We start from the raw sequence: 27,974 nt of genomic DNA on the forward strand, positions 1-27,974 counted from the left end.
TTCTCCCAGCACAGTACTGCTTTTGTTTGGAAATGAAACACTTGGCATCTACTGTATCACTACCATTGTATGAGCCATATTGACCTGAGCCAAATTTCAGGCTGTCTGCCACGAGAAAGAATAAAAGAATTATTCTTTTATTCTGCCAAAGCTTGAGGTGCGCACAGGGTTTTTACACGAGTTTACAAGAATGTGAAACACAGTCCAGTAACTGAAGAAAACAAAAACACAACACTGACTCCCCGTGGCTCTCCAATCCTTGTTTCCACTGATCCAACACTCTGGTCAAATATACCTTTCACTGTAATCTGCTTTACGTGTAGTCATAATAAAATTTATGTAACCTGTTACACTGTGCGTATCACCAGGACTTTGCTCTATCGGGACTATTGACATTACACTTCAGAGATTAATGGTAAGTGAATGGTCGGCGAATGGTCACAAGTGGTCGCGCTGCAGTTGCGCAATGTAAAAGTTCAAGTCTGGGCCTGCTTGTTCTGATGGGATGGGATAGATATGTTACGTAACCTAAATGTGTAGGTCTTAAATAGTGCGTGTTGGGACGCGACTGGCCGCAGTCGACCGTGAGCTCCGGTGGAAAAATGGGCTTTCTTCCGGACTTTTCCATCGAGACCTGGACTTTAATTGCATTTGTCCTCACTCTCATCGCAGTGTAAGTACGCGCTCTTTTTTTATCTGTCTTTTGAAACATTGATACAGTTTTTTCAAACAAAATAAACAAACCCAACATAGAAATAGCGGAAGAAAGTCCGTTTCGCTTTGTGTGTGTGTGTGTGTGTGTGTGTGTGTGTGTGTGTCGGGCCCCTGCAGACGGAGGCTGTGAGTGTTTTTAAACCTAGTTTTATTTTATTTTACGTAAGTGAAGTTTAAGGATTAAGATTGACTCTGCGGAGAAATTAATAAAATTGCTCAGTTTTTTTAACTTCCCATTTCTTCCGAAACACACTAATGCAGAAACATCCAAGCTATTGTTTTTACCCGCAGATTAATAATAATCTTTGATAAGATGAAACAAACAGGCTCTGACGCAATGTGGAATCAATCTTGGAGCGACTTCAGTTACACAATCAATGGCAGTACACGCAGCTTTTACTGGAATAAAGGTATAGCAGAGGAGACGCAGGCTCTCCACACACCCGCAGTTAACTTGACCGCAGTCAGGTTTACGAGGCCTCCTTCAAGTTGATGAGAAACACTGAGGTGGACACATTATGTGTATCTAAAGCGCTGGTAAAAGCCATCGTTGTCCCACCTGAACAGGTGCAGCAAAATGGACAGGAAAGAAAGGGAGATGTTAGTCAATACACACATCAACACACAGTTCTGAGAAGAGGTCCATCAGGAAAAATGCATGAAAACACCTGTGTGGCAGCTGCACTTAGATAGTTATTAACTTATTAAAGGTTGCATTCAATTTCAGTAGACCATTGGCCACGATGAAGATGAGCCAGGGTTATCCCGGTTATTGCATGATGTCACCAAACTGCATAAGGATTACTGTCATTTGTGATAAGATACTGAATAAAAACATAGTAAAGGCTGCATTAAATGTCACTGCACCTGTTCACAGCAGACATCGTGACATGTAATTTAATGGTAATAAGGATGCAATGCGTTCTAATTATTATCCTCCTCCTGGCATTGTTCATTTGTGTGAACATTTGAGGGAATATGCAACACAACTTGATGCAGAACGAATAAAGTGGACTTTCATCAAGGTTACATGACATAAGGGCTGTAAAGTGCGTGTAGCTACATGGCAGTTTTATTATCTCATCACTGTCTGCTGAACATTTTGCAGAATTACATGTTTAGACTATGACGTTTCTGTTGAGTTAAGAGAATGAAAATAATAATAATCACAAATGTCTGAAAAATATTGAAGAATAGAAATAGAATGGCTGAAATGAAATAATGCAATAAAATAGACAACAATGACAGCAGGACTGGATAGTGTCACTGTGGATTTATATTTCTGTGAAACTGGCTTATTTTCCTTACACTAATGAGAACAACAGGCAATAAAGTTACAATAACAGCAGGATTTCTTCTCTGTTTTCTAATCCTGCTTTTCATTCTCAGATATGGATATGCTCCATATGGCTTTTTCAAGAAAATAGGCATCCCCGGGCCCAAACCTTTGCCCTTTATTGGGACGTTTCTGGAGTACAGAAGGGTGAGACATACTAGCCAAACAGTGATCATAAGGGGATACTCTGCTGATAATGGTTTTAACTATTTTCATACCTTTGTCTCTCACTTTTTTCCTTAGGGCATCCACAATTTTGACACAGAATGCTTTCAGAAATACGGAAAGCTGTGGGGGTAAGTGTAAGTGTATATTCCTCATGCAATGCTCCAAGCTGTAAATGAGTGACTACAATATCTGCTATTTCATCATTAGGTTGTACGATGGTCGCATTCCAGTGTTGGCCATAATGGACACAGCTATGATCAAAACGATCCTGGTTAAGGAATGTTATTCTGTCTTCACCAACAGACGGGTAAGGAAGAAATTGCTAATGGAGCAGTTACCCAAGTTAGCACCTCAATACCAAGCAAAGAGCACATTATGAAGAGACATCCTCTGTATGTGTGTGCCTGGGTGTGGTTTAGGATTTTGGCCTCAATGGACCATTACGCGATGCTGTATCAATAGTTGAAGATGAGGAATGGAAAAGGATTCGCAGCATCCTCTCTCCATCATTCACCAGCGGACGACTGAAAGAGGTTGAAAAGCACACTGTGGCATTAATACATTATTTGCATGAGAGTGTTGGCTGATGATTTAATGGTTTTGTTTTTTACTTTTTGGGCAGATGTACTCAATAATGTTGCAGCATTCAAAAAGCCTCATCCAGAGTCTTCAGAAGAAAGTCAAAGTGAATGATGTCATCGCAGTTAAAGAGTGAGTGATGTTCGATGAGACTCGGGCACAGAGTCTTCTTTGGTATTATTCAGTTCTATAACTGATTTTCTTATTCGTTTATTTGTTTGTTTGTCGCAGAGTATTTGGACCGTACAGTATGGATGTTGTGACCAGCACCGCCTTCAGTGTGGACATTGACTCCATCAACCGGCCCTCTGATCCTTTTGTAGAAAACATTAAGAAAATGGTCAACTTCAACCTCCTGAACCCTTTGCTTGTGGTTACAGGTATGTCAAACATTCTGTTCTAACCAGGATGCCTTTCTCGTCCTCTTGAGCCCTGAATTAACTGCATCTTTTCATTTGTTATTCATTTCAGTTCTGTTTCCATTCATGGGACCTGTTTTTGAAAAGATGAACTTTTCATTCTTCCCCGCTGGAGTGTTGGAATTCTTCTACAAGTTTCTAGGGACGATCAAATCAGACCGGCAAAAGAATCAGCACAAAGTAATGTGCACACAGTGTATGGCTGCAATGGACTGGATGTTGGTTGTTGACCGATTCTTTTATGTCCTGTGTTCATAATCTTTCCCTTGAACACAAATTGGAAAATCAAAATGTGATTTCTGCTCATTTCTGTCCTGCAGAACCGAGTGGACTTCATGCAGCTGATGGTCGATGCTCAGGTTTCAGAGAACACTGATGATACAAGCGCGATGAAAGGTAGAGAGGCAAACCGCATGGAGGAATTAAAATGAATGATTTTCTCTGTAGTCGTGACTGAGGGATCACTTTCAAGATATCAAGGGTCACTTTCTTCCTCAGAGAAAAAAGCTATTGCTTCAATTTGTGTTCCAGTGTCCAACACCAGAAATGTTTCATAGGGGTCTATATCTGTATTTATTGTGGTGTTCTTCAAATTGGTGCAACAAAACTATGGTGAATGATGTGATGTGTGTCTCAAAGCTCCTGACTTTGTGAACAACTATTTCAAGTTGTTTTTAAAAGCTTCATGTATACGAGGCCTATTTTGTCTGCCTCCTATCCGAAATGACCTACCCAAACTAAACAGAGTATATCTTCACAACTACAAGGGCTGTATGAATAATCTTGGTCTCAAAAGAAAGCTAAGACCCGTGAGATTACTACAGAAGTGTCAGAATCAAGATATGTGTTACTGTGTCAGAGTAAATTCATCTTGAACACAAAACATTATTTTGAGTGAAAACTCCCTTTGAGATTACTAGATTACTGAGTGCCATCATCGTCCAGTGACATATTAGAGAGGTTCATGTTGATTGAATGGAGGAAAGAATGGCCATCACAAGTTAATGCATGTTGGGCCTTTCCAGACCACAAAGTTACAAGCTGTCACTTTTCACAATTATCATGATAATAGTTACATCGTGCTGTATTTGTGTTGCAGGGTTGACTGATAATGAGATCCTTTCTCAGGCCATGCTATTCATCTTTGCTGGCTATGAAACCAGCAGCAGCACAATGGGATTTGTAGCCTACAACCTGGCAACCCAGCCTCACACCCAAAAGATCCTGCAAAAGGAGATTGATGAAACCTTCCCAGAAAAGGTTACTTGAGGTTTCTTTTGTTGTTTTTGTTTTTTTTAGGGAGGGGCTTGCAACTTTTTTTTTTTTTACTAGCAACTGGTTCTGTGCTACCAGCTAATGACTACTTTATTCATTCCTCCAGGGTCCGCCAACCTATGAAGCCCTGATGCAAATGGAGTACCTGGAAATGGTGATAAATGAGTCAATGAGGCTGTACCCTATTGCTAATCGGCTAGAGAGAGTGTCAAAGAGTTCTGTGGAAATAAATGGTGTGACCATCCCTAAAGGAACTGTCACCATGATACCGCTTTACATCCTCCACCGTGACCCTGCTCTGTGGCCTGAGCCAGATGCCTTCAAACCTGAGAGGTACTCCACTGGATTCATGGCAGGTTAAGGTGAGGTTTAAGCCAGACTTAGTCATCAACTTGAAATATTTGTTCATCCTTTTTTTCAGGTTCAGCAAAGAGAACAAAGACAACATAGATCCTTATTCCTTCTTACCCTTCGGGGCAGGGCCAAGGAACTGCATTGGCATGCGATTTGCTTTCGTGATGATGAAGCTGGCCCTAGTGGAGATCCTTCGGAACTTCAGCTTTGTCCCTTGCAAGGAGACTGAAGTGAGAAGACATTTTCAATATTTTTAAATATAAAAAATGACAGGTTTTTCTGTGTGACTGGGTCACTAGAGCTTTGGCAGGGCTTCATTTGTGATACGTTTCTCTTTCTCTTAGATTCCACTGGTGCTGGCAAATGATGGATTTACGACACCCAAGAATCCCATCAAGCTGAGGCTGGAGCCCAGAACAACTGTCGCTGATTCCTGAAGCTGAAGCTAACTCTGATTATACCCTGGCAGTTCTCATTTTAACTTGCTTCACTATCAATTCAAGTAACCAGAACAAAAACATTTATATTCTTCCGAAATAAGATTGTCTGAGCTCCTCATGCACAAGTTTACCATTCATCAACAGGCATGTCCTGTATACTGTAGTGTTTACTTACCACAATGGAGCATATATCAATAGTCTTGGCTCCATTCATAGAATTTTAAGTTTAAGTTTTCATGCATCCAGCATACAATTAAGACTTTAAAATCTAACGCTCATTAAAAGGCACTATCTGAAATGATGAAACATCTCTTTCAATAAGAAACTCACAAATAACATTTACTTTGTATTATAAAATCACAGTAAGAGAGACAATGGAGTCCACCCGACAACTTGGTTCCAAAAGCTCATGTTTGTTGTCATTTTGATTTACTGACTTTTGTCACCATATATTTTAAAAGACTGTTTTTTTGTCTATATCTTGAATATTAAAGAATGCTAATATGTAAAAGCACCATTATTGTTCTAAATGTCTCATCGCACAAGCTACATGACTAAATTGCATTATGTCACCACTGTGTGCACGCACATCAACTGTTGGAGGTTACGTTTTCTGTCCGCTTTGTTGCTTTGTTTGTCTGCCTGTCAGTAGGATTATGGAAACAGTACAGGCTTGATTTTCATGAAACTTGGTGGAAGGGTGGAGCATGGGCCAACCCTTTGAAATTTGGAGCAGATCTGAATCACAGGGCGCATACATAAATGATTTTTCCCTTTAGTTAACATTGCCAGATATGCTCAATTATAGTTACCCAACTTGGCTCTTTTCCATATTGTTGGTGTCTTCTGGTTGGCTGTGCTCTCTGCCCCTCCTTTCAGCAGTTGCAGGGGGTGTAGCTGAGGTCATGTCACAGGGTTTACCTGAATGGGTTGGGTCCAGGAAACTACAAACAGGCATGATCTCATTCTTTTCCCCAGGCCTCTCAACTGACATTGTATGTTTGATTTTTTCCGCATCAGCACACACTGAAACACCATGTTTCACTCATGGCATCGCAGACATTGCTGATAAATTGCATCTCATTTGTGACTGTTGTTTTCATGTATCTAATAGAAATGCTCCATTTCATTTGGTTGTTATGGTGCTTTGTTTGTCTATTATTTAGTAATATTTGACTTGGTGTGCTTGGTGTACTTATGTCATTGAAGACATTTCCACTTTATGCTACTTTATACTTGCCCTTCATTAAGAGATAGATATTGTAGTTTTCACTCCACTATGAATACTTGAATACTTCTTCCACCAACAGTAAGCTTAAGAGCGTTGCCATTTGTGCCATCGTGTTACATCAACTGCACTGGAAAAATACAAAGCCAATTTAATTGAGCATGATGACGTGTACTTAACTACCAGCAGTTTCACATTACACACAAAACCTGCTTGAGCTACTAAACTGTGACTAACACTGAGATTTTCGTGCTACTAATTGCAGTGCTTTATACCTTTCAGGATTTTACAGGAAGTCAGGGAATATGAGACTGGACTTTGACTGAAATACGTCCTCATCAGGGCCTCACATGTCCTGGATTTACAGCCCATATGATATCCGCTATAGACAGAGAGCTATCAGCAATCTAGTGTGTACAGAGCTGACAAAGACATGCAGGCTTCAGTGTGCAAATACTAAAATGTTACCCACAATGACTTTGTGCCATTTGGAGCAGATCCTTTAACAAAACATCCAGTCTATCCGGTTTCTCAGCTGTTCCTACCTTTCAATAAGACCAGGAACAAGACTGTTCAATGCCTATATCCTCATTCTATTCTATTTCACTGAATAACTGGCCTACTTTTGAATGTTAGGATGCTATTTCAATGGACTGAATCCCATCGTGACCTCTCCCCCTGCTTCATCATGTTAAATCATGACAGGTGTGTAACATTACAGACACATAAATGGACAAAAAGCACCTCCACTAAACCCTACCCTAGTTTAGGATTGTATCATGGGACATCTACTTCAATAAAGTGGCAGTACAGGCTGATTTGACTGATGTTAGAGCTGCAAAACCAGATGAATTAATAGTTGGAATACACTACACACAGGACCCGGTGCACAGCTGAGAGGTTACAGACAGTGTGATACTGTCATTTGGCCATCAAGGGGTGTTCAAACACCGTGTGAGACGATGCAAGCACTCTTACCCGCGAGGCGTCAATTTTAAGGGGAAAATCTGAGAAATAACCTGAGTTTTCATAGTAAGATGACGGGTTGTCTGTGCAGGAGCATAATTCGTAATCATGGTTTGATTGATTTTAGATTTTATTTATTATTTATTTTTTCCACATTTGAAAATTCCCAGTCGGGGTCCGCCCATGTACGTAAAACTTAGAAACTACCTGACATAACCCGTAACCACGCACTTCATACTGTGACATAATTCGTCCAAACGTACAAACACTTGACTTGAATTCACGCTTGGACACAGAAAAGGGCAGAAATCAACGCTGGACGTCCGAAACAAAGAGGTTTATTCCACAAACCCGGGAACGCCTTTGTCCCCGCCCCCTAGCGAAAATCCCGCAAGCTATTGGTCAGATTGCTGCACTACGTCCCTGTGATTGGCTGGCGGCCTCGTCGCTGAGCGTCTGTTGTTCACACTAGCCTCAGAGCGCCTGTGACAGTGGGCTGCTTTGATTCATGCTGTTGTGGAGCCTCATTTTGGGATTTGGAGAACAATTAATGCGGCCGGAGCAGAGCGCATGAGGTATGTTTACACGGAGGGTTGTGGAAATATTTGCTGCTGTCTTCCAGAAATTCTATCTTCAATTTGGTCGGGCTTTTTAGGAAGAAAGCAAAATGCAAAAGTCCATAGACAGGTATCTGACCCAGTCTTATATTAGCTGGCACTGCATGGGGCTTTGCCATTTCTGGTTATATGAAACTTTACAACCATTGCAGCAAAAAACAAAAAACAAAAAACAAACTCGCACTTCGCTAAATATTAACGGCAAAATAGGACCCAGATACTAGATGAGAGTAACAATCGCTTAGGTCTTCTGTTGAGTTCATTTTCAGGCTAATGGGTGTGTGTACTTCAGTAATATTGATTCAGTATTGATTTTGCCATTATCACTCCACACAATCTATATAGATAATAACTAATTTGGTGCTTTTGTGATGTCTGTGACAAAGAGCAATTGAACTGCATGTTGCCAACACGGGAAATAATGACAGTCCCTTGTGTCAGACAAAGGCCCTGGACAGCAGGTGGATTCTCTGCTGCTCCCCTGCCATCATTTACTGCTCTGAAGGCGCTGAGCAGGCTGTCTTGCACGTTGAGCACAGATCCTTCCTGGTTTCTCAGCCAGGATGGTGTAAAGTTTAACCCAGACTTTGTTTGCCACCTGACTGAACTGTCTGGAAAAAGAAAACAAGGGGGAAGGCAAGGGAAAAGAAAGCAGTGATCTGTGTCTGAGTGCACACAGACTAGTGCTCATGTATTGATTTGATCATAATTTGCTGATTTGCATGAATGTACCACTGATATGTGCGCTGACCAGTTATAAGTTCATCGACCAGAACTCACAGAGCCAAACTGCAACACTGCCACTCGAAACCAAAGCAGGCTGCGGAGTGGGATTCAGGGATTTGCTCTTAAGTGATTATTCCCATGGTGTGGGCATCCCTGGAATGCTGGAATGTTTTTCCATGGAAGCTGAATACAAATATCATGTGACACATAGCGAGTTTTGCCTACGTTGACAGGCTACAGCTCCAACACACACTAATATATAATAATGCAGTGTGTGTGTGTGTGAGTGTGTGTGAGACATGTCAAGTTAGTGACGACTGATTCACACTTTGTGGCTTTGGATGTGCGGTGAGCCACAGAGCGCGGAGGAATTTGGACGCTGCTGCAAGAGAGTAAACAGTAGACTTGAGATTCGACCGTCTCTGGGAGTGAAGAGGAGAGGTTTGTTTCAAGCCAAGACGAGGACACTTACTTTCACTTTGAATACAGAGAATGAGGGGTCACTGAATGGTTTGATGAGCCTGAAATCATCTCAGCTGGTAGGCAGTGATCACCTTCATCAAGACATAAAGTCTTTTGCAAGAAAGACAATGAAATGTGAACCGTAAGAGACAGGCTGATCATTAGAGCTTCTGTTATCTGACTTCACAGCCTGTACCTCGTCAAACCCGTGATCAACACTCCCGAAAGCAACTTCACCCCGACTTTAAAAGATGGAGTCGGCTGTGTTTTGTCTAGATTTTAAGGATGATGTCAGCAGTGTGAAGCGTGTCATGTCTGGATCCTGTGACTAGACTGGATCAAGCTGATGAATCACAGGAGACAGTGGAAGGAGTGCGGGATGGCTTGTCCCTTAAAACTGTTTGCCAAATAAGATGTTTCAAATAGTCTCATTCGTCCCAATCTGTTGGTGTTTGGAGCACCCTGAACCGTCACAGTGGGGACAGAATAGAGCAGACAACTGTCCTCAGTCCCTCAGCAACTTAACATGCAGATATGCTAATGACTTCCTGTTTATAACCCTGAGCACAACCCAGGGAGACCACAGATGGGACCCCGAGTCCCATCCCATATCAGCTCTGTGCCACTCACTGAAAAATGCGCTCAGACAAGCCGCCGTTAAGAGCTATGCTCCACATCAATCCATTTCTAATACCCAGAAGCATTTTTATTTCTTGACGAGATAGATCATTCTGATAGCATTTTATGTTCATTTGCTTGTCTTGCGTAATAAAAAGAACCAGTGAGAATACTCTTTCTCTAATTCTCTCTCACTGTCTCTGTCTCTTCAGGATGAGAAGATGAACGTGGAGGCTCTGAGCAGAGCGGAGCTGCTGACTCTCCTCAGTATCTTGGAGGGGGAGCTGGAGGCCCAGGATGTGGTCATACATGCCCTCAGAGTGAGTTGGCCACTGATAACACATAAATCCCCCGATGGACTCAAACGTAATACAGATTGCAGGACACCTTGCGTACATTTAGGAGCATATGTACATACTTATAACTGAAAAATAATACAATGGCCATCTGAGCAACCCTTTCAATAAAAACGCTCTTTTGTCTGCTTTGACTGAAGCCATCCACAGACACTAAAATTAACCTGTTTCATCATTACACCCCCAAAAAGAATGTGAGCTAACAGGGAGGGGATGTGTAAACAGGAAAGTAAGGAAACAGAGCCAGTAAAGACAATGGCACAGGATTCTGCTTTCCCAGGCCTTTCATTCCACCACAGCACCAATATTCTAGCTGGTCAGACCAGTTTAAAGCTGTGTTTCTCATTTACACTTCTTTTTCACAATTCAGGAACTATTCAGACCTGGATATGTCCACATTGTGTCTACACCCAGTTCAAACAGACTGCAGCTCATACCTGGTGTGTCTTAAATGTGTGCTTAGTGCTCACATTAGTTTCAATCTGGGAAACTTCCTGTTGCTGCTAAGCCGAAACAAAATTTGCCCTCGGCCCAAGAGAAGGACTTTGGTGGCTACTTGGTACCTTGCCTAGGGTGCATAGTTCAAATCCTTGTAAGACTTGTTTGGCTCTGGTAAATTAGCTGCTTCCAACTGTGTTTTGAACATGAAAGAAAGGCTGCAAGTGCGAGTATAATGTGGAATCTGAATCCCAAGCGCACATTACGAACAGCACCTCAGATGTCTTAACGTTTGAAAAGTATTTCTTTCTCCCCGAAATCCTCAGTTTTGCGCAGCTCATTCACTCATATTCAAGTGAAAGAGCCTCGCTGTCCTGCGGCTACAATGCTTTGCGGTGTATAAGTCTAGTCTGATTGGCTCCCTCTGTGCCGCTGGCAGCTTTTCACACTCATGACCACAGCAGCTGCTCCATGGAGCTGCTTAGGCCCAGAATGCTTGACTCATTGTCTGAAGTAGTGATTGAAGTTGTGATGAGGACAAGTAGCAACCATGGCTGTCTTGGTCGATAAACAGGCCTTGCTGGGGAAGTTTATCTAGCGGGAAAGTGAGGCTGTAGTCATGAGAGAATTTCAGTGCCATCCAGGGCCTGAGGGGAAGCCGTTTTAACCGCACCAGCTCAGTTGCATCTTAAATGGCTGCTGTCCAGATCTGACTCATGCAGGGTTTGACTCGAAACTCAACGCACATGCAGAGTCATCCCCTCAGGACAAAGGTACAGTCGCCTTGTCGTCTGTACTCCTTCCTCCTTCCATATCTCAAGCTGCACTGATTTCCCCCCCCCCCTCCCTCCTTTCCTCCTTCTCTTTTCCTCACACACAGCCACATTATGGGGGGTCTTTCATCTTTGCCCATGACCCATGTCCTGTCTGCCCACTCACTCACTCACTCACACACACGCACACACACACTGTCTCTCTGGTGGTCTCTGGTGGGCCAGTTAGAGGCTGCACTGTTTATTGTGGAGAGGATGTACAGAGTTGTAGGCTCAAATCACTGACTTCCCTTGTTGCCACTGGGGGCCTGTACACCATTTTTACTGACTGGTTGATGTTAGGACACATTGTGTGCATGACATGTGGCTGCAGAGGCGAGTAGAAGGGGTTGATAGCAGGCAAATGTGAGCTCTGTGTCTGTGCATTGATCTGACACCCGGAAAGTGCTGCCTGTCCTTCTGTGTCTTAACTGGTTTTTAATTTCCCCGCTGTGATTCCTCCTTCTTGATATGCCACAAACAATGTCCTTCTCCAACAAGGGCTCTCATCTCCGTGTTGTCAGCTATCATGCCGCATTAACCAAACTCCTTGTGTGTCAGTACTGTTTACTTGCACGTGAGGACGGCTGTGAAAAAGGCAGAGAGGCTCTCAAATCCTCGCCACTCTTTTCCAGCTTCAAATGTTTTCTCCTCTCAGCAGCAAGTACTTGGGATGCCTTTAGATTGCTCTGGACAACCGCCTTCAGGCACTGTTTAACCCTTCCTTCACCAGAACCCCTGAGCTGTATCAGCATGTGGTTACTTTCTTATAAGATGGCGTCATCTTTGAGACTTGTCTCTACAGATTCTTGACTGTAGTGTTTTCAGCCCTCATCACTAAGGACACAGATAAACAGTTAAACTAGAGGGAACATTCCTGAGAACACAACACCAGAAACTGGTCCTGCATTCCTCAGGAGTGGCATATTTTTTGATTGTCTGTCTATATTGGTACTAATGCTATTGTTCTCTTCTCTAAATGGCATCAATCCAGCATCGAGCTAGTTCTCAGTCGCTCAAAGGAATGCCATTGATATACATTAAAACAGAGCTACAGTAGGTGAGAGCCCTGATGTCACCGACACCTCCTTAAATACTCAGTGAGGGAGCTCTGAACACAGTCTGTCTTCTTCATTCTCTTTGCTACTTTAGAGACACTAAGCAAACAATTGAACTCTGTGGGAAACAAACTTGTCACATTGAACCCTGAAACAAACTGTGTGATATGCAGCTGTGTCTCAGGACCTGCTTTACCTTCTTGTTAAAGAACTTGTGGTCTTGAAGCAGATATTGCTGTTGGACAGTTATGACTGTTTTTGTTTAGCCCGGCCACCGGGATTGTGTGGTTAAAATGTTGCAGACATGCTCAGAAGGGCCTGTTTTGTTTTTCGCACGATGTCATATCCTGTAATCCTAAAATGCTTTGTCTATTTTTGCAGACTGACGTTTTTTTTCCCGACTCCATAAAACAATACGGCCTGCCTGGCTGGTATGTGCTGTTCAGATAAGATTGTATATTCTGTTACCCTATAAGAATCACTGCCCAGTTTGGACATGATGTCAAGATTGGTCAGCGGGAAATAGGATTAAAAAAAAAAAAAGAGCAGAAACTTAACAGCAAAGCAGGACCTAATATAACGCTGTAATGCACACTGGTCTGTGATGTCAGTGAAGTGCTGACATATCAGCAGCCTGAGCCTGAGGCCTGCCACAGTAAAGCTCCTGACCTGAAAATGCTCAGATGACATCAAGGCAACATCAGGTACTTTGATGTCACCAGAGCATTTTCAGGCGCTCCTTCGCTTTTGTGGTTAAAAATGAGTGCACAGAAACACACACCTACACACCACGTACACAATTCAGCAATGACGGGTCCATGTGAGCGACATAGATCAGATAATGTTTTCATTAGGAGGCCTGTTTATGGCAGCCTCTCTTTCATAAAGGGTCATATCTACAATGCTAATGAACTCCACCCTTTAGTGCTATTTGCACTGACCTGCAGAGTATTTGCCTGCTCCACCAAACATAGTGATAAAGAAGGTTAGGCCAAGCCAAGATGGAGATAAGAAAAATCACCGCTTCCTCAATGAAGCTGTGTGCTTTTGTCATCATCTGTCAAATTATTCAGTTGAATTTTTGACTCGGTTTCAAGAAATCCTTGACTGCTTCCTTGTTCCAGCTAATGATATGTTGAACTTCTCCGAAAGCATTGCCTGACCAAAGGATGAGAGCCCCTGCTGCCATGTTTCATCGCTAACCGCTGATTACAGCATCTCAGGCTGTTAAATATTATTTGGAAGTTGAAGTTGTCTCATCGCACGGCCCATAAAGTGAAGTGAGGTTTTGTTTGGCTTCTTCCCAGTTATCTTAGTGCCATCGTTTTAATGTGTGGGTGGGAGGTGTGGAGGACACGGCTTAAGCCTTAAGCACACCTTAGCTTACGCTTCAAAAAGCAAACACTTAAAATCTCATCCCTCTCTCTCTCTATTCTTTCATTCGCTCTCTTTTGGAGCACAAAAGCATGCCGCTGGGTCATGTACCCTCTACAAGTGAATTATGTTCCGAGTGCATTTTTCCATCCTGATCCCAAATGACCAAAATCATTATGTAATGTTGAGAAAATCACTGCACTACCTTTGCACTACCTTGCAACAATGGCATGATCCCTCACCAGTTTCCCAGATTGCCAATATAATGCTACGTGGGTCTGCATCATCTGGACAAACAACATAATCAGTGTAACCTTAACTGACTGAAGTAAATGTGCTGATAGTTCAGGGTGTATTGCGGCAAATTCACATTGCTATTGTATCTGATGCACATTATGTGCCTGTGAAAAATGCCCTAAAATGCATTTCCCTGTGTCCCTAAATTTTGAGGCTCTCTTTCTCTCAACCTGCACATAATGTAAACCCAGTTTTTGCTTTTAGTACACTTCCTGGGTGTCACTTTAAATGTACATATTTGAATATATCTCACCTGTAGTCACCAGTTACTCATTTCCAGTAATGATTAACCTTAGAGGACATTTCGTACAGTCTCGGTAACTGCAGATGAGGGCCCGAACCAGGTACTGCTACCGTACCATCAGTACAGCAGTACACCTGTTCAATTCAGGGCCAACGTGACAAATGTTCTCATCCTGGGAATGTCACTTAATGAGTCACTTAATGTCTGTTTGAAGAGATGTCAGGACATAAAGCTCCTCTAATTCAGATTTTTGTGTGAAATGTGACATGGCGTCACATCTAGTGACAGACCCACTACAGGGCTTCACTACAGGGCTTTTTTTAAAGTCCTGTAGTGAAGCCCTTGTAGCCTCTTTAAAATTATTGTTTTGGTTTCGCAGTCCAAAAATGTACTGTGTAGTTCAGTGCCATTACTCTCACCAACCCCATGTCCAGCAGCAGCAACAGCAGGCTCTGATAAACCTACTGCATGTTAACCGCTCGTCGTTAGTCTCTGTCAAACCAAACTCCATTTCTAGTGTTCAGCCAAACTAATGCAGGACTGGTATGTGATATGTACTTATTTCTTATGGTAATCCTCTACTGGTTCCTTGGGGAGAGACTTCATTGCACACAGTTCTCATATGGCTGACGTGCAGAGCTTGTCTTAATACAGGAACTTAAATGACTAAATTAAATTGTGTGAAGACGTGACTGATAGGTACCATGCCACAAGCTGGAGCTTTGATTTTGTTTGTAACCATGGACACTGGTTCGCATTTGCTACGAGTTCCCCAGCAGCCAGCTCTGTAATTTCTTAATGCTCCAATGACCAGCACACAAAAAAATGGGTCTTGTGCCTGTGTGTGTTTGCAGCCTCCCCAGCTCTGTTAAATCAGATGTGACTGCCAGTGGACTGATACCTCTCACCTGCCAAGGCCTGTTGTTCAGCATGGCTGACAAGTGGTTCATTGACTTTATTTCCTTCTCCACCAAGTAGAGCAGTGTGGTTGTCCACTCCCCGGGAGATAAACTGCACTACTAAACACTTGCCTCCTCTTCCAAGAAAACGCTGAAACCAGAGACATAAATCTGAACAGGATCCGACACTAGAAGGTCTGCAGCTGACCTGCTGTCCTTTTTTCTGCTCTTACACAATGACCTGACTCAGAGCTTCTCCTGCACTACAGGTCAAGATTCTTTATAAATAAACAGCTTCTTTTTTGGGTTGAAATAACAGAACTACACCCGTTTATTTTGCTGTTTCACAAAAGTAAACTGTTGGAGCGTCCCATTGCATTGTCCTCTGTCCTGTTGTTGCAGAGATGCTAGCAATGGACTCCTTAAATTCCAAAGTAGCTTTTCATATCTGACAGGTCTGGTCCTGCTGTCCTTTTGTTTAACTGTTCTTCTGAAGATCAGACTAATCCAGGAAGGCATACTCTACCATAACCTCCACTGCAAAGCGTCTGCATTTGAGATGTTACACTGGAGGCAGCCGGTTATGCTCAGAACTTAATGCAGTTCAGCGCGTGCACACTCAGGCAAGCATATGCCAGCTGCATGCTCATAGATGCAAACGCATTCATCCTCATTTTGATAGCAATTATGTTCTCAGACAGCATTATTTAGGAGTTACGCTAAGGGCTACGCTGTACATTCTGTGAGAGGAGATACGCACCCAGTACCATTCAGAGCTGTAATTTTGTCCACTCTGCTGCCGACTTCATTGTGTGACACTCATTACAGAGCCTCGCTAAGGAAACAGGATTCCCTGGTTCTTTTCAGCTCACACAAGGACCTGATTGTGCCCCGAGGCTGTAGGTAACTGACTGACAGAGACTTTTCCCAGGTGAAAAGCATCAGATTGTCTTTCACACCTCGTTACAGCTGCGGGGATGTATTAGAGGATACAGGCTGTTGAATAAGGCAATGCCCAAATAAGCTGTAGCGTATCTGTTTCAATAGGTACAGCACTGCATGAAACTGTGGAGGAATTCTGGCATACTTGGTGCAAATTTAAAAAGTATATTAATAGCATGCAACATAGCCCTTCCCATGGCTTAGTTGTAGAGACATTTGTCATCAGTAGTTGGGCAGAAATGAGAGCTTTGCAGCAGAGACGGTTTGCTTGTTGTGCCCTCTCATAAAGGAAAGAACACTCTGTCATTATGATAAGAAGTATCCAGAGAAAACCACGTGAGGCCGGACCCTAGGCTTGGACTGCTACACACACATAAACACACACCCACATACACGGTCTGAATGGCCAGTTTAAACACTTATTTAACTTAGGAAGCTGCAGTTTTGTCTCCTGTTTGACGAAGAAGCTTAACAGCTTTAGCCCAGTGCAAAAACACATGTACACAAGCACAGGTAAACACAGATACAATGTCACACATTTATATTCACATAAAAAGAGAAAAAAGAGACACAGCACAAACACGCACACACACACACACACACACACACACACACACACACACACACACCCTTACCCAGTCTCACACATTGGAGCCTATTGGGTCAGCCATGGGGACAATGCAGGAGACTGAAGGCATTGAGACAGTGTCTTTGTTGGAGTCCTGTAATCTCTTCACTGAGGGTCACATTCTTTGTTCAGCCAGAGAAAGAGCCTCAAATACAGCCTCCTTACTGATGCCCTCAGGGTGTGCGTGTGTGTGTGTGTGTGTGTGTGTGTGTGTGCGCGTGTGCGTGTGTTTGTGTTGCTGCAGGCTGACAGAGAGGCGGAAGTAGAGAGAGACATTTTCTGAGAAATGATGATGAGCAGGCAGAGGAATGCATTGCCATGCATGTTTGGGCAGGGGGACCAAGGGGGCCAGAGAAGCAGGGTGTCAGATGAGGACTGCCTGAGGAGACAGCAATGGGTGTCCCGAAGGCACGTGGAGTGAACTCTTTGGCATGTGCTTACATCACCAGCACTGCCAGCTGACCCTGCATGCCGGCAGAACTCAAACCTACCCACTGTATGTAGTTAATGAGACCTCCTGATGATATATCAGGGTGACCTGGAGCGAGGTCAATAAGACCCTGTCACGTTTCACTTGATTTCTTTTCATTCCAGCCTGTGTCTCTTAAACCAGCCTGAATAGTTTACGGTAAATTGAGATTAGTTTAGTTGATTGCAATTTGTCCCATCGGAATCATTTTTACCGCTGGACAAGTGTGCTATGACTTTTTATTCAGTCATTTTGGTTTTGGTTGAGGTATCATCTAGCGTTTTCATTAGAAATAGCTATCTGTGTGTGTGTGTGTGTGTGTGTGTGTGTGTGAGATTTCATGGCCCCGGCCCTTCACCCTTGCCTCCCTGGGGAGGAGTTAACGTCTGCCCCCTGTTGGGGGTTGGACAGCCGCGCCTCACCTCTTTGTGTTTGGGTTGAGGGGAAAGACCATCTGCTTGTGCTCACGCTGACGACAACATCACTCCACACAGATTTCCTGCACACACACACACACACACACACACTCACTTCCAAGTCTATTATCGATATGAATACGCAAAGTCACTATCTCAAAGTTCTCTGGTGCATGATGTGCTAACGTGTGTGTGTGTGCTGACAGACAGTATGTTTGCAATAAGTTACTTTGTGTTTTTCTTGGCACTGGCGGTTGAGCCTCGTGTAATCTTCTTAACACATTTTTTCCTGTGCTGCAGTGCGGGAGACCTCATCCTATCAAATCTCACATACTGACATATACAAACACGCTGCTCATTTTTTCTGCTCAGTCAGGACTGAACATGTACATGGATATTCATACACAGTTCATGGTGAGATCGAGCCCATCACCTCCTGTCTCATTAGCACTAGCTGGCCCGCTGAGCTATTCATGTGCATGTACAATGTGTGTGTTTGTGTGCGCTTGGTAAAATCAATTTTTCAACCCCCCTTAAGGTTTGAGTTTCAGCATATTAGTATAAGTTAATGGAACGGCCAAACAACACAATTACATGTGTACTATGTGTTTGTGTGTATCTATCAGGCGCAGCACAGAGATGCTTTTGTCCAGGAGCGTTATGGCCAGTATGACCTCAGCGATCCATTCCTCGCCCTGCAGCGGGACAGCGAGTCCGAGGAGCGCCAAAACACCCTCACCCAGCCTGATGCACACCTGCAGGGCCGGGCGGTGGGCCCAAACCCTCTGGCTGTGCTTAAACTGGTCATGGCTCACTGCAAGAGGATGCAGGAGAGGATGATGGGCCAGTTGGCTGCAGCTGAGAGCCGACACAGGAGGGTAAGAGGCAACGCACGCTGTCAAACATTCAGCGAGTTCTTGAGCTCACTTGTCTCAGATTTGCGTGTGGTGATGATCCAGTGTCAGGCTGAGCTCACACTCGTACAATCGGCTTGTTGTGTATGTGAGTGTATGCATGTATCTATTGGTCTCCAAGTTTCTCCTGTAGACTTGGTTTAGCGGAGTGAGACTGACAGCTGCCCCACCCAGGGGCGATATGGAGATTTCTCACAGCAGAGACCTGAGAGTTTAATGGAGTCATAAACGCTCTATAGCCTGTGTATGAGTGAACTGTAGAGAGTTGATGAAATTGACCAAACCTTGTGACGAAGAGGATGTTCTGCAATGCGGTCTGATTAGTCTGGGGACAAGTTTCACAGCGGCAATCCTGTGTGGGGAAGGAAAACTTCTTAAAAAAATAACTCAAAGACTTCTCTCTCTCTGCCAAGATGTAAAATTCATGCGCTGAATCACACAACAAGAAACCGGTCTGCATGTCTTGTCATGGAATTGTTTCATCGGGCTGTGTGTTTGATAGATGATAGCTGATCTGGAGGAGGAGAAACGACGGCATGCCCAGGACTCTGCACACAGTGATGATTTCGCCTTCATGCTGCAGACGGAAAGAGACAAACTGCTGCAACAGGTATGACTGATGTGCAGTGAAAGATGTGTACGTGCTGTTGTGCTGTGTGTGTTTGGTAAAGATTGCAAAGCCTCAGCAAAACTGGTGCTCATAGGTCTCTCTTGCTGATGGACGAGCACATCTGGTGGAAGAGATTTTTCTGCTTCCCTTCCCCTCTCCTCTGCCTGTCTGCACACTGTCCTTCTTCATCGAGGTAGCTGTGATTTAAAACCCAGCGACTGAGCAGGGAGGCGGCAGTGCGATATCATTGTGTAACTCAGTAGGGTGGAGAGGGCTTGCCCTGTTAAAGTACAGACACACACAGGCAGCCATATGCACGGGCGCAGGCCTGTTCCACAGGAAACAGAGGAGGAAGAGGCCATTGTTTAGTTGTCCAACAGCCATGAGGCTTTATGGCCCCAGGAAACCTGAGATAATGGATGTCCATGTCTAATGCAAGGTCAGCTCACGCACACACACCGTGAGCACACAATCAGCCACTATACAAACTCGCCCGCAGGCCTTATGTAAGACAGGGATCCTGAGAGTCTCCTAGTCTTCCTCAGGCTTTCCTGCCTGTGTTGTTTTTTGTCCACTAATCTTACACTCTAGATTCTATTTCATCACCTCCCGTTTCCCTCTATTACTCATCAAAGCTTTTAAGCAGCCCAGTCACCCTCTAATGACCTCACAGCAAACTGAACTTTCCATAAACATGCCCTGCAAGAAAGTAATTCTTTAACAACACATGAATAACCGCTGCGCTCTCTCTGTCTCTTCTGATTCTGAAACAACACAAACTGTCCTTCATGTCTTTTTTGATTCTGTATGATTGAAGTGGACCTCATTTAAGTGTAGTTTATTATACATTGTGTGGGCTTGCTGAAAAACACATATCCATTGTATTTTCGAAAAAGGGGAAATATTCTCATCCTGTGTTGGGTTTAATGTCACAAAACAGTGTTCTTTTGCCTCCTTGTGGTCAAATTTGGAAAATCTGCCTCACAATGTGTATTGTATCACTCCCCCCTCTCATTCCAGCTGGAAGTGGAGCGTGCAACAGTGCGGAGGTTAGAGAAGGAACAAGCTCAGGCAGTGAGCCAGGTGGAGGAGTCCCTGTCCCAGCAGCAGCAGCTCTCCTCATCTCTGACTCTGGAGCTCCAGAAAGCCAGCAGCCTGGCTCAGGAGGAGGCCCAGAAGGTCTCTCAACTTCGCACCTTGCTCCAAGAGGAAACCAGTGCCCTGGAGAAGCTCCGGGGGGTTTTTGAAGATGAGAAGAGCAGAGCGGCCCAGCTGGAGGCCGGGTGTGAGAGGCAGCAGGCCGAGTTTGACACAGAGCGAGAGCAGATGAAAGCCAGGATCAGCAAAGAGGAGGAGAGGAGCAGGGAGCTTGAGAGACAGCTGGAGGAGCTGAGGAAGAGGTTGGCTGAAACTGGAGGATGCAAAGAAGAGGTAAAGGAGGCTGTGACAGAGGTGAAACAGTCCGTTTCCAAGATGATGGTGGCGTCCACCTCTGTTCAGACCGAGCCGGATGGAAAGATCACTCCTGTCGCTCCCAAATCCGCCTCACTGTCAAAGGTCAACGGCTGTCACGCTCATAAAGAGACAGAACCGACACTGGAAGGGAGAGGAGCAGAAAATGGAGGGGTGGTAGAGAATGGGGGAGGAGCACTTTTGCATTCCCCTCTTCACCCTCACCCTCATCCTCACTCTCCCTCCAGCACAGCCTCCTCTTCCCTCTCTTCCTCCCCTATTTCCTCCCCTGTTCTCGCCAAGCGCCTGGGCAGCCCAGGCTTCCATCAGTCCTCCTACCAGGCTGGAGTCAACCAGCGATTCCAGGCCGCCAGGCACAAGTTCCAGAGCCAAGCTGAGCTGGAGCAGCAGCAAAACGGCCCCCTCTCTCCAAGAGACCTCTCCCCCACCACCTCCTCCATGCCTCCCCCACCAGAGCACAGCACAGCTAAGCAGCTGGCCCGCAACACTGTCACTCAGGTGCTGTCCCGCTTCACCAGCCAGCAGGCCGGCGTCAAGCTGGCACCTATCAGCAGCTCTCCATTTGGTACAGACTACCGCAATGTCGCAGCGTCTCCTCCTGGGGGGAGGTCACCATCCTCAGGGCCTCTATCTCCAGGCATCCGCTCCCCCCTCACTCCTCGCTCAGAGAGGACCCATCCGCCGCCGATCCCTCCCAAGAGGCCCGGCATGAGTCCGACTCCAGGCTCCCCAAGTCACTCAGCTCGGACCAGCCTGTTCCCAGAGCTGACAGGGAACTGTGGACACAGTAACAGTGGGCAGGAGGGGGCCAAGGAGCCAGACCTGGTTCTATCCTCTAGTAGCTAACTAAATGAGTCTAAATCAACAGTTACTGTAATATCCATCTCTGCCAGTCCTTAAACCCACTTCATGGCACTCATAATCAGCAGCATAGACACTACAAAGCTGGACCGGTTCAAACAGATGCATCTCAGAGTTTGTCGCAGCCCTGCCTCTACACGACAACCTGAGAAACCATCGGAAAAGAACTATTGGAAATACAATATAGTATATTATGGATTTTCTTTATTTGACTTAATATTTCTATCAACGTTCCTGTCCATGTTCCTTTATATCAGATTTTTGTACGTTTTAGAATGAAAATATTTATGTTCCACTTTAACCCCTTATGAAGGGTGTTTAGAAACCATATATATGAAGAAACCAAGCTACAGACCTGTTTGGTTTTGAAGAAAGAAAATGTTAATGAGATTTCATATGACAACGCTCCTTTTCTTTCCCCTTAATGCTCATAATGCCAGTCCTGTTAGAATAAACAACTTTAGCTAGAGGCGAAACTGTATGGCAAGTAGAAGGGCTAAAATATATGGATGTAGAGTATAGCAAATGTGTAGCGATCACCATTTCACAAGAAACTAGTGAGTAGTTTTTAAATGTTTTTCCAATGAATTTTTTTATGCAGTTCCTGTGATTGTCCCTGAAAACAATTATTATACTGTACAAATAGTTGAATAGTTTTAAGGATTCAGTTGATTCTCTATGAATGAACAATATCAAATGCATGTGTTGTTTTTTTGTTTGTTTTTTTCTATTCCACACGTCATGAATACACTGAATCTTATCTTGAAAAGGGAGAGCACACTTTGTATCACATTACTGTAAGATATCCGTCTTCAATTTGAAATGTCTTGTTCAGGGAAGGTTAATTTCTGCTTCACCCAAACCAAGAAGCAGCATGCGTCATGAATATAAGGTAACGCTTTTATTCCATCAGTGAACATAATGGGGGTTACAGGTTTGTATCTTGCTACTGTAACTGTTTCTATATCTGTCAAATAATTGACTTAGTGTTGCGTCTTATCCTAATGCTGCTCCACACTATGGGCAGTTTAGGGCGGCCATGCTTTTGTGTTTTCTGGCTTTAAAACGAAGAATTGATTGAAGTAATTATTTTACCCAATTAATTAAAATCTGTGTAGTTACACATCATTTATCTGTGAGGGGCAACGTCCCTCAGCTGTCTCTAGTAAACATGCACATCATGAACACCTGCAACATCTAGTACTATTTCAAATAAATTCCCCATTAAAGTTCACAGCGTGTCGAGGTTTTTCTATTAAAACAGGTTTTGGGCTGAATCTAGATAAAGAGGCTATGCACAGATTTGTGTCACAGCAGGAGAGAAAAATACAACAATCTCGCCAAGATGTTCAATCCATTTATTTGCACAACAGAATGGGGCAGTACAGTCTTGAACTTTATAACTGATCGGCACACAGTTGTAGTATAGTGTGAGGGTTGAACACTGCACATACTATAGCTAACAAGTAACTGATCCAGAGTCAGCCTACTGAGAAGTCATGTAACACATACAGTATGATGTGGCCTTACAGAAGTCATGTAACATATACAGTATATGATCTTGCCTTGCGTGGCAGCTGTTTTGCATTCAATTGGCATTGACCAATACAGTTTGTTACAGTTAGGAGCACAATATTCTAAGACTCCAACATAAACCAGCATATTAAAATAGAAATTTGCATACATGGGTGGGAGGATGGAGTTCTTTACCATAGGAAAGAGATTTTGGCAAATAAATCTTGGTTAATGTGAGTATGTTTCCCTTTCACAAAGGAAAAGCTGTACAGCAATGGAGGTGGTGTTGCCGAAGTAAGAGAACAGAGAATGCATTTTAGATGCAGCAGCGTAGAAGTTGCCTTATCTTAATTCAGTCATCATAGTTTGCATGGGTGGAGACACATACATCAGTGGAGCACAACAGAAAACAAGTGAACATTCCCTCAGCCCTGACAGACACCGACAAACATAAATGTCTACAGTGCAAGGACAGAGCTATGCTGAGGATCATGCTACTCCTAAATAACAACAGGTAGAAATACTGTCACTTTCATTGGCCACATATTACTAAGTTGTCAGCTCAGCAGCACTAAAAGCTTGGTACCACCGAAGATATCAGATGACAGCCATTCATTTTCCTGTCAATGTCCCAATTTTACTGATGCACGTGACTTTCAATTCCACCATACACGCTGACAACAAAACAAGGACTTTCGCAAAAATCTGATTTTCCCATCCAAAAATCAAACCCTGATATGTGTGCTTAATTTCTCTCATCAGCTGCCTTGGTTCTTTTCTTTGTGTGCTGTGATCTTTACTGTGACATGATCACAATTCTGTATCAGTTTGACTAAAAAAAGAAATATTGTAACTTCTGACACCTGAATCTATGGAGGTCTGTAAGTCCTTAGCCAGCCAAAGGAGGATGTACTTCTTTAATGTAGCAGTCCTGAGCACAGCCCTGCACACTGACCCAACACAACTCTTTCACAACACACATCCAGAAGTAACCACTTTCTCAAAACCATGATTATCTCCATAACTGCAACCTTAAAGCAGACGGATATCTGTGCCTAACAGTCTGCAAATCTTCAGTTATACTTTTTTTTTTTGTTTTTTAGATTAATTCCTTGCCCCATACTGATATAGTTTTGCTTTGGTTAGTCCTTGCGCATGTATAGGTGGGTTGTGGGCCCAGTGGAGAGTGCCTCTCCCTGGTCAGTCCCTGACCTTCCACTAGGCATTCTGCATCTCCTTGCCAATTTTGTAACTTAGGATCTTATTCCAGTCGATCTTAGTGCGTGTGACAGGCAGCTGGCGACGCAGGGCCTTAAAGGTGGTGTCAGACATGGTCTGGTAGTTCTCACTGATTGCAGTCTGGAGGGAAACAAATATCAAATATATTTTTACATTTCTCAATTTCAAAATGTTTCTTTTATTTAGACATTAGCATATAACATATGTAGTGAATGAAAGGTAACTTACCTGGTAGTCATTTTCCGCATTCTCAATAATGTCAACAAATACCTTGGCTGTCTGGCTTTCGTTCTGTTTAAAAAACAAAAAAAACAAAAAACACATGTAATCACCACCTTTTACCCTGCTACTGGACGTCCTGTGTATATACCCAGAGCTGACACAGCCAGTCTAATGCTTTGTAAACAATATAAGTTTTAAACCACTGTTGAAAGACTGCTTATGTATAAACTTTTTACTTACAGTTACTGGTATCGATTCCTCGACCTCCTTATGGCTAACCAGCTGCACATTCCCATCTTCATAATAGTGCACCTGGAGACAAAAGAACTTTATTACTAAGCTGCAGTTTTTGATTAACATTCTTCCTTGATTTGTCATTTATGCAGATGAATTCATGTACTGAATTCAATTCACCTGGATTTTCAACACTCCCACCACTTGAGCAGTGGACTGACCAATGGTAAGCTTCCACTCTGACCTACAGCGACCATTCCTGTGTGAGAGAAATGAAGAGGAGGCCTACATTACAATCAAACAGCAGCATCACGAACCTTAGTGGAACTGAAAGGTCAATTATTCCGCTTTCACCACAAATAAAAAAAATACACACAGAACTGTTCATTTATACCCTTTATAATAAAGCTATAATAAAAAATTGCGACATATATCACACAAACACATTTTAAGCTTGATTTTAAAAAGCTGTGCAGGGATGTCACTATACCAGAAGTTTTTGGGTTGGAACTGATGTCCCTCAATACAGGCTATGATCGTTTGCTGGCCATCAACCGTTTTCCCATATACCTGCAACACACAAACGGAATGGGTAAGTACGAGTATACGTAAATTGAGGTCTATATTGCTTAAATTATATTTTGTCAAAACTGTTTTTGTGCCTTACTGTGGAAACTCCAGTTGGGTAGTGCTCTTTGACGTAGGCACTAAGGGAAGTATCACAGGCATCTCTCCAGCTTCTCAGGGCCGTCTCTCCTTCATATGGCTGCACGTCACTCACCTCTTTTCTGAGGTGGTCGAAACGGAACGACAAACGGTTGCGGGGGTCCAAGAAACGCCCCTGACCCAAGTCACCATGCTCTGTGATCAGGACCTATGAAGAAGGGAGAAGAAACATTGAAAAAGTCTGGCTTTGGCACTTGTTCTTTTGAAAATAAATAGAAAAGACTTAAAACGATGAAACATACCGGCTCATCGTAGCCCTCTAGTTTGGCAGGAGTAAACTGATCCATGTTGTACTGGGCAAAGGAGCTGGGCAAATAAAATGGGCACAAACGTACAGCAGGCATTCATAATATGACACCAAAATGCTTTTCACTGATCAGTTTGAGAACACAGACCATACTTATATTCATGTCTAATGCATAATATACTGCAATTTGCAAATGTAAATATATCCCCCATATGGAGGCTCAGGTTTATTGAAATGTGTAAATTATGAGGATTTAAATTTATGACATTTATTTTAATTGAGCATTACTTACTCTGATGCCCCCTCCCTGAGGAGGTTGTCATTGTCAAGAAGAAGCCGCACATCTAGCAAGAAAAAAGTAAGCACTGTTTGTGAAGTGCTCTTATAAGACAAAACGCTGAAATATTATCAGAGGGAAATTACATTGTTTTATATTAAATACAGCATTATTATGGCAGGCATCTTGCCACCGTCAGCTACTGCTTACCATTGAAGACCTCATTGAACTCTCCCGGAGGGGCATGAGTCACAAAGTTGGCTGCTATGCGGACCTATGGAGGCAAATTAGATAGGACCAATTAATTCACAACAATAGCTGAATAAGAAGGAACGCACCGCAGGTCCTTCATTTCAACTACGATCAGACTGTTCAGCTCCCGTATTATTTAATGGAGCACTGTGTTTACATATGTTGTGTTTTGCACTGTCTTGCACTGCTGTGTGATTCTGTGGTTCATCGTCTCGCCATTAACATCCATGCAATATCTTGTGCAATATTCCATATTCTCTTCAATATTACATATTTATCTTTTTTGTATCAAGTCTATACAAATTATATTTTTCTTTTAAATACTGTTACATTTTTTTTTATCTAATAGTGAAAATCACTGTACTTAAACCATGTGCAATTGTCAATTTTTCCCATTTGGAAAATTGTGTGTGTGTATATGTAAAAGTTGATATTAGTTAGTGGGCTCTTTTCTTATGATGAAGAAAGCTTAAGATTTTGGTTTACATCTGTTATGCTTAAACTAGGAATGACTACAGCTTTTGTTTACAAAAACAAACAATGACACAAACAGCAGCAAGCATGTTCATGAAATAATAATATCCTTCAGAGAATATAACACAGATTTTCACAAAAGTTTTCGTCATCTGAAGTGAAATGGAGAGATAAACATCAGGACATTTAGCAGTGCACACTCAGCTTTATGAACGCAGCAGGGCTTGTCTAGACTGTGTCATGTCTCTATAAAATCACGCCATCATCTTGCTCTGAATTTTCCGCTTGACCGTCACTAGACTTAAATGTCTCTCGATGTTATCAGAAAAATGTCACCACTCTTGTTTCTGCCTTAGAAACCCTGTTGATGTTCAGATAATTGTCTTGTGAAGTACACGGAAACTGTAATTCTCGCTCGCAGCAGAAGGACTGCAGTCCAATCATTCACAATAATTTGAGCTTTGTATCCAACTGGTTATATACCCGGCTGCCGCTGGTATTATGGGGGTGTCACCATGCTCCTTCTAAACTGCAGGCACCCATATCCCGATCTCAAGCCATGTGAGGCTAACAAGTATTTGAGCTGCAACAGAATCTGTTTGACCCAGAAATCCAAAGCAAAGTACCGTTAGCCGCTAATGTTAGCTATCGGTATATGAGAGGATACGTAGCCCACACTGTAATTTTTACAGACTGGCATGGAGATTGCAAAACGACTTTTAGAAACGGGCGTCGGTACGTCTATTATTACTAATGTAGGTGCAACTACTTTAAAGTCTTCATTACAAGTGTCCAGTGTTTAAACCCCTCTATTGTCGTTTGATTTCGCCGCTAGCCAACTATGAGCTTTATAGCATTGGCTAGTTAGCTAGTAGTAGCTTGAAAACACAAGTTTATCATTTCGATACGTGGCCAAAAACTGTCATTCTCTTTCCAAAATTTGACCGTTGATTTATGTTAACGTATAACACGTGTACCTCTCTACAAACAAGAGAAAGTGGCGTTGAGAAAAGAATTAAATAATCTCCAAACCTTCTCTTCATCTGACAGCGGCTCCTCAAAGTCAGCCATCTTGGCTCTTTGTGACCCCACCTA

The 27,974-nt window shown here is 43.2% G+C and overlaps 3 protein-coding genes across 5 annotated transcripts; 2 read left to right on the top strand and 1 right to left on the bottom strand.

Moving 5' to 3' along the window:
• Window positions 1–549: 549 nt before the first annotated feature.
• Window positions 550–5,792, top strand: LOC143327584 (cytochrome P450 3A27-like). The gene is made up of 13 exons (XM_076742023.1): window positions 550–673; window positions 2,104–2,197; window positions 2,294–2,346; window positions 2,426–2,525; window positions 2,638–2,751; window positions 2,841–2,929; window positions 3,029–3,177; window positions 3,269–3,396; window positions 3,537–3,612; window positions 4,316–4,476; window positions 4,598–4,824; window positions 4,913–5,075; window positions 5,190–5,792. Exons 1-13 carry the CDS (start codon window positions 603–605, stop codon window positions 5,280–5,282), a joined length of 1,518 nt encoding a protein of 505 aa, XP_076598138.1. The 5' UTR covers window positions 550–602; the 3' UTR covers window positions 5,283–5,792.
• A 2,152-nt stretch (window positions 5,793–7,944) lies between these two features.
• Window positions 7,945–22,926, top strand: cttnbp2nlb (CTTNBP2 N-terminal like b). Of its 3 annotated transcripts, none has more exons than XM_076740004.1 (5): window positions 7,945–8,054; window positions 10,115–10,222; window positions 18,462–18,713; window positions 19,252–19,359; window positions 20,380–22,926. In XM_076740004.1, exons 2-5 carry the CDS (start codon window positions 10,124–10,126, stop codon window positions 21,676–21,678), a joined length of 1,758 nt encoding a protein of 585 aa, XP_076596119.1. In that variant the 5' UTR covers window positions 7,945–8,054; window positions 10,115–10,123; the 3' UTR covers window positions 21,679–22,926. The 3 variants fall into 3 exon arrangements, with proteins under 3 accessions (XP_076596119.1, XP_076596121.1, XP_076596120.1); XM_076740006.1 differs by lacking the exon at window positions 7,945–8,054 and adding an exon at window positions 8,081–8,166 and having other exon boundaries at window positions 20,380–22,920; XM_076740005.1 differs by lacking the exon at window positions 7,945–8,054 and adding an exon at window positions 8,683–9,263 and having other exon boundaries at window positions 20,380–22,920.
• A 111-nt stretch (window positions 22,927–23,037) lies between these two features.
• On the bottom strand, window positions 23,038–27,962 carry capza1b (capping actin protein of muscle Z-line subunit alpha 1b). Its single transcript, XM_076741788.1, has 10 exons — window positions 27,912–27,962; window positions 26,364–26,427; window positions 26,169–26,220; window positions 25,872–25,935; window positions 25,571–25,777; window positions 25,394–25,473; window positions 25,084–25,162; window positions 24,910–24,981; window positions 24,676–24,738; window positions 23,038–24,567 (listed from the first exon to the last, which is right to left on the bottom strand). The coding sequence occupies exons 1-10, from the start codon at window positions 27,948–27,950 to the stop codon at window positions 24,427–24,429; spliced, it is 861 nt and encodes a 286-aa protein (XP_076597903.1). The 5' UTR covers window positions 27,951–27,962; the 3' UTR covers window positions 23,038–24,426.
• Between the last annotated feature and the right edge of the window lie 12 nt (window positions 27,963–27,974).

Source organism: Chaetodon auriga, chromosome 10, assembly GCF_051107435.1.
Source record: "Chaetodon auriga isolate fChaAug3 chromosome 10, fChaAug3.hap1, whole genome shotgun sequence".
NCBI lineage: Eukaryota > Metazoa > Chordata > Actinopteri > Chaetodontiformes > Chaetodontidae > Chaetodon > Chaetodon auriga.